The 6,961-nt window shown below is 34.6% G+C and overlaps 1 protein-coding gene across 1 annotated transcript; it reads right to left on the reverse strand.

Annotated features, from left to right (window-relative positions):
- Positions 1–1,760: 1,760 nt before the first annotated feature.
- On the reverse strand, positions 1,761–5,482 carry LOC128189259 (uncharacterized). Its single transcript, XM_052860809.1, has 3 exons — positions 4,534–5,482; positions 3,354–3,386; positions 1,761–2,716 (listed from the first exon to the last, which is right to left on the reverse strand). Exons 1-3 carry the CDS (start codon positions 4,823–4,825, stop codon positions 2,559–2,561), a joined length of 483 nt encoding a protein of 160 aa, XP_052716769.1. The 5' UTR covers positions 4,826–5,482; the 3' UTR covers positions 1,761–2,558.
- Positions 5,483–6,961: the final 1,479 nt, after the last annotated feature.

The raw sequence follows: 6,961 nt of genomic DNA on the forward strand, positions 1-6,961 counted from the left end.
TGTACTTGAAGGTATGAATGGTACATGAACTGATTGCCCCTTAGGACAGAGAAGCTCGCATACTATTCAGTGCCAAACCATAATTATGTCTCTGCAGGAACGCAGAACTGCATTTTTCATTGAATACGAGGGACTTTCCAGATATTTTCTAAACTTCAAAATGCTAATTCGTGGATGTGTGTGTGTGTGTGGGGGGGGGGGGGGGGGTAGTTGGGGGTGGGGTGGTTAAAGTCTACATTCATTACTGTACCTCTTTTAGAATTATTTAAAACCCCTTTGTTTGATAATGTGCGAAGAAAGTTGAAAGACCACCTTAAATTAGAAATTTCATTTTCTTACAAAATGGTTGATGTCAATTGACAACAATTTAAAAAAAATAACGATAACAGTTTTTAAAAAACGTTAAAGGGTGTAAAAATTGGAAGAGGTGTAGAGCTGGTAGGTGATATCCGTTTAACACCCCCTTCTCCAATTTAACCAACAGCTACCACAGTCACTGGTGAAATGGTTCTAACTTTCGCATTAAAAAAAAAATTATATTTGGCGCATTGAATAGGCTGGTGATTAATTACAATATACATATCTTTAGGACCTATACTAGTACTTCAGATAGTTTACTAAATCAAAGAAATCTCAAGTAATTTTTTTTTCTTTTGGAAAGAAGGCAAGGAAGGGGCATCTTTTTTCGAAACAGGGGCTTAATACTACATTTATAAGTAAATTAATTTTGATAGAACCATCCCCCTAATTCAAGGGAGAAGGTGGGGGGGGGGGGGCATTGTTAAAAATCATAAGGAAAATTAGCGTACAGATCTAAATTTTAAGATTCGGAGTTACTCCGACTCCGTTCTCGGTGTTTCCCATATTTTTTAACTTGTGAAATTGGGGACAGGACTGTCCCCTTTCAAAAGCCGATATACGGTTTTATACTGCTATCAATCAAAATCCTTTCATCTCCATGTGTCTCAAATTCGTTATTTTGTTCGAATAAAAATTTTCATGTTTTCTTTTATCATTTGTTTATTTTACTTAAATTTTATTACTGAGATTATAGAACGTAAAGATAAGTTTGGAAATCCGTATCTTTGTGTTTACTTTTTACAGTTTAGTTATTTACAAAATGCAATTATTTTTTCTCATTTGTGAAAATAGATTGCCTAAGTAAAGCAACAGAAATCAGGATAGCTTTTCTGTTAGTCATAAAAATGTGAAACGAAATACGCAAGAACGTGAACAGTACCCGTAATAAATGTGTAATCATCCCACCCCTGGAACATTTTATCTATTTATCTCGACTCGGAGAGTTTTGTATGATATGGGGGGTTTATTTACAAATACATTGTAGCACGATATGGAGCACTTCGTACGGTTCCATTCCCTGGTATACACATAGTACCTGCTCTACTGGCTTTATGCAGGTAACGTGATAAACACACGAAACAGCTAGGTAAAAATAACTTGTTTAATTCTTCTCGAATATTAATAATATATATAATATATAAACTATTCAAATCTAAATAAAAGAAAAATTGTTTTATTTGGGGCTAACTTTTCTAGATTTCTATCATAAAGTTGGAAACTTTTCGCGAGCGACGACAGGCGTAGGTACATGTACATGTATTACAGGTGCCTGTCCACAATGCTGAGTAAATAATACGTCGACTATTTTGTAGACCCAAGTCCTACAAGTAGAAGCCATAAACGGAGGATTTTAATATACTTCAAAGTGATACTATCTGAAGAACACAGAAATATATATATCAATTCAATGGTTTATTGAAATCATTATGTTGGCATACAGTCAAAATGAAATCAAATGACAGACAAAAGAATAATTGTCAAATTATAACATAAAGGCATGCAAGACAGTGTTATAAAATACTTCATAGTGACAAGTCCCTGGAACTGTTTTCTCTGCATAAAGCATATATATCTAAGTCGACACAAAGACGTTTTGTATGTACATGTAGTATAATAATCACATGGATATTAAAACAATTTATTTAATGGGATCAATACCACAGTATAATTCTAGTTATTGAAAATATCATTAAAAATATTCATAATAGTGAAATCAAAGATTGTCATATACAGGACATTAAGGTACAGAATGTTTTTCATTTTCGACTAACAATTTACAAGCAGATATAAGCATATATATTAGCATATATAAGCTTCTATACAAGCATATATAACATGCGACCCCATTTAGAACCATTTTAACAAGACCTTGGACTTTCAGTAGGGCGTAGCTATCTATTTCTTGCGTCAAAACAAGTTAAAAATGACACGGTTTCAAGCGAAGTATGTACCGATTGCGAAGTTTTAGCTCAAAAACCTCACGAATCTTGTTAATTTCAAAGAGCCATGGCTGAGTGGCCAGCAATGAAATAGACAGGCCAACATTGCTGTTTGACACAACTACCCAAAGTCCAAGCTCTTGTTAAAGTAGTTCTAATTTTATTGAAGGCCACTTTCCCTCTCATAATTAATTGAGGTACGGCAGGAATTTATGATCAGCTGTTTATAGGCGCCGATTTCGGCGCTTGGGTTTATATCTAGGCGTTGACTGAGTCTCTTTGGTTATAAGGCCGCACGGAGTTTTTAGGATCTCCCTTGCGTCTGCGGTATCGTTTGGCACAGTACACAATACATATGATGGCGGACGTCAGAGTGGCCACAATAAGGGTGGACCCTACCATAAGAGGCAGCAAACCTGTAGAAATCAAAAAATAAATGTATGACTTATTACGAATCCCTCCCTATTTTATCATCACATTTGGAAAACCTTTCTTAAATCCAAATCGATATGACCGAAGTTGTTAATTCGTATTTACAGATAAAGGTAATTTATGATACAAATGATTGTCACAAATTTACTGTGATTAATGGGAAATTGATATGTTTATGTCAGCAATATGAAGCACAGTGTTATTAAACGTCTATTTAGAAGATTATAGTTTGAGTAAACATATTCCAAATATTGAACATTTTAAAGGTTAAAAATCGATGATGATATATAGTTTTAAATAATCGTTTTTAAAAATTTTTAGATTTATTGATATTTTAATTTTTTACATATTCCAAATATTGAACATTTTAAAGGTTAAAAATCGATGATGATATATAGTTTTAAATAATCGTTTTTAAAATTTTTTAGATTTATTGATATTTTAATTTTTCGGTATCTTATTCGTCCATGTATTGGCATTTTGCACGCCTTGTTAAATCTAATTTAGTTGCGTTCAAAAACTGATGCAGTTTTAAAAATTGAACTATGATATAACCTTAAGGAAATGCACAGCGAAAAAAGAACGGATTATAGATTTCCTTTTTCCTTTTTTTGTACTTACCAAATGGGTCAAATGGATTTGTTTTGTCCGTAGCTAAAATAATCAAGAACAACGTTATTGAATAAAAATCACACATATAATGTCAAAATGTATATAAATATCATAACTATTCTTTTTAGTTTGTGCTTAGGATAACCTTTGCATTATTTGTAAAATTCCTGAAAATCAAGATTTGGACATGGCGGAATGACATGCTTTTTCTGCATGCGCGGATCTAGAAACATTATCAAGAGGGGGTGGGGGGGGGGGGCGACGGTTATTTGATTTAAATTTTGCGGGGGGGGGGGGGGGTTCCGGACCCCCTGACCCCCTGACCCCCTCTAGATCCGCACATGATGACAGACCCTGACAAAACGTTTACTAAAAGAGAACAAAAAGGCTCTTTGTATACTTTGATGATAAATAATAAAAGTATAGAGATATATCTACCAATTATTACGTATATATGCGTGCATTACATATGCATTTATCTTTGGTGCATGTAAGTTTGAGACTGAGTGACAAGTTGCAAGTTAACCTGACGTATGTTCTTCGGGTTTATTGCCACTTGTTAGTGTTAATATACGTCAAATCAAACGCGCCGTTTTCTTTAAAGAATAGTTTGTAGAGGTTCTGATAGAACAAAGAGCATAAAACTTATGATTTAGGATCCAATTTATGCTTTGATCGCATATTTGCACCGGACAAGAGACCACTAAATACCCGTAGTTATAACACAAGGAACCGCCCCGCTGTGTGGCTGACCAGAGTCTGACTAGTGACGAAACAGGTACCTGTAATTTACACGGAATCATACTGAACTTACCCAGCGTGCCCTGCTCAGTCGTCTCCCTTGGGTCTGGGGGGGGGGGGGGAGAGAGAGAGAGAGAGAGAGAGAGAGAGAGAGAGATTTATTTATTTATTTGATAATACTTATTACACAATGGCATGCATGCAACAAAATTGAATTATGTACTGTGATCACGCTATTAATAATTTAAATAGGCTGAAATGTAACGTTTACTCTATGAAAAATAACAATAATTAATTTTAGACATTTCTTTTAAAATACATTTTTACATGTACATGAAATAGCAAAATTTTCAATGCATTAAACACATTTACTACTTAAACCCAACCGCAATAATAAAGACTCGATTTCAGACCACTGATGGGACTCTCAGTCCGCGGGGTAGCCTACCTGTGGTACAGGTGTCCGTGGACAGACAGGTGTCCGTCTGGTTGTACTCTCTCTCCATCATGTTACAGAGTTTTACCGCGCATTCCTCAAAGATGGTCTGGACAGTCGTCCCCGGAGGACAACACAACCCAGGCTGTCGGTACCTCACCCCCTGTCCGCACCCCAAAGAACAATTTGACCATGGACCCCACAATAAAATCTGACAGTACTTTGATGCTGTACACCCAAGGGCCACGCCACTCAGGTTACAGGCGAGAAGAAATAAGATGAAAAAATCGAAATTTCTACCCATTTTTTACGTACAGTAGTCGCAACACACTTGCTACAAGGGTCAATGTAGCATGTTTATTTGAAGTTGATAAGATTTTTACTTCTGATTTACGATGCCAAAAGATATAGAGAATAATGGAAATGTTTTATCAAAGAGCGATAGTCTATATAAGCAACAATTCTCCAGGTCTGAATATCTTTTTTTGTATATGTACTACAGTTAGAGACAAAGTAAATGATGTTAAATACACCAATATTATAATAATTTCTATGGTCGAACTATTACCTCGGTATAAACGAATTCTATAGTCTGTCCCAAAATATTTTTGCCGCATATTTTCTTAAATCATTCGATATTAATAGATAATTAAATTCCTCTTGATAGAGACGATATTTATTCAAAAGTATGAAAATACCCCAAGATTTTCCTTTTAAAACGCCCCCTCTAGCTTGTCAGGTTTCAATACACGGCTAAAAATAGAAAGTCTAGGGGGATTTTGCATTGCATCAGCCATTAGTAAGCGCAGATGATAACGTTGAAAAATTGTGCGAGGTATTCTGAGTGACTTCCGAATGGAGAAAAGATGTCAACATTCCCCATTATAAATCTCCGTAGGAAATCTGTTTTCGTTCCTGTGAAATTTTACGAGGGAAAAATGATAATGTGTGAATGAAGTCATCTTGGAAATTTTCCCTTTCATCGATTTCAATTGTATTTCTTTCAAAGGTAAAGATTTAAAATTAATCAAAGTACTGAAGTACTGACGGGAGTTGATTTTATCGATTATCATATATTTTAAAATCAACTTATCTTGCGTGGCAATAGTTTCTAGTCTGTATTTAAATTAGCACTTTTTTATAATATGAATTTTAATTAGACTTTTCAGACAAGAATTTAGAGAAAACCCCATATGAATCATGTGTAATATTCAAAGATTTCAAACTTTGTATTAGTAATCGAAACAATTCTAAAAATTGTATGGATCCAAGCACTATTGATATTGAACTCCAGTCTCGTTCAACCAGACGCTCGGCTGTCTCCGTTAAACTCTGACAAGCAAGAGAGCCTCTCTCTTTGTCGGAGATTTACGGAGACAGCCGAGCGTCTGGTTGAACGAATGTAATAGATAGATATTATATAGTCAAAACAGCCAGGTGGAATTCTACATCCTTTAATAGCATCTCTTTATTTTAAATTGACACTTCATGTTCTATTTAAAAGATATTGAGTTCGATCTAGCATCAGGCCCATGGGCTACATTGCTTACCTGAGAAACATAACTAGTATCCAAAAGAACTGAGAGTACTGAAAGACGGGGTCTTGAAAGTTTGAATTTGTAATTGACCTGGATTTCCTCGAATATGCTTCCAAAATTTATGAGTTTGAATTATTTGTTACAATCTATGTTAATTCGGCTTTTTAGCAATTGTCTGATACTTTATCTAAATTTTACTCTATTCCGGCCTTCACAATTGTAGAAAATTGACACAACGGTATATTATGTAAAATAAGACCCCAAGGAAAATTTTAAAAAATACTACTAACCGGGAAAATCAAACAACTATATCACAGTAGATAATTTTAATCATTAGATTTATTCAATTTTGTGATCCAAGGGAAAATCCACAAGTCGGACGGTATCTGTAATAAAAGTTTTATGAAGACCCCGAAAACTCTAAAACTGCTGAATTAACAAACAAAGTGAACATTTGTATACCGATAACAAACACAGGCACCTGACGTTAGAAATATTTTTTTTACAATAAGATTCCAATAAGATTCCAAGAACCTTGACAATAAAAAGATATGTCACGGTCACCATTTTGATTTTTAAGACCGACTTTTCTGACACGATTTTCTTCATTTGCGAATCATGCAAAATTAATAGGTAAAAATAAATCCGTTCGCAACTTTTTACTTTTTTGTGTAAAATCGTGCATCACCTACGCGAATTACGATACAACCGTTCCTATCATTAAAAATCATACTCCGAAAATCAGAGACATAAATAACAGAGATTGTCAACTCCGCCATTAGCGTGTAAATGTTACGGGACCAACCTTACTTTGAGAACTACAAGTGCAACAGCAATCTTGTATAAGTCATTAAATTTGAACCTAATAGTAAACATGAACATAAACCTGTAAATATTTTAAG

The sequence above is a fragment of the Crassostrea angulata genome, chromosome 6 (genome assembly GCF_025612915.1).
Source record: "Crassostrea angulata isolate pt1a10 chromosome 6, ASM2561291v2, whole genome shotgun sequence".
Taxonomy (NCBI): Eukaryota; Metazoa; Mollusca; class Bivalvia; order Ostreida; family Ostreidae; genus Magallana; species Magallana angulata.

Excerpts from the sequence above, each read along its gene's own strand:
- LOC128189259 (XM_052860809.1), bottom strand. The coding sequence starts at position 4,825 with ATGGGTAGAAATTTCGATTTTTTCATCTTATTTCTTCTCGCCTGTAAC. Across the intron at positions 3,387-4,533 it reads CACGGACACCTGTACCACAG|CTACGGACAAAACAAATCCA; the intron begins GTAGGCTACCCC and ends TGATTATTTTAG. Across the intron at positions 2,717-3,353 it reads AAATCCATTTGACCCATTTG|GTTTGCTGCCTCTTATGGTA; the intron begins GTAAGTACAAAA and ends TGATTTCTACAG.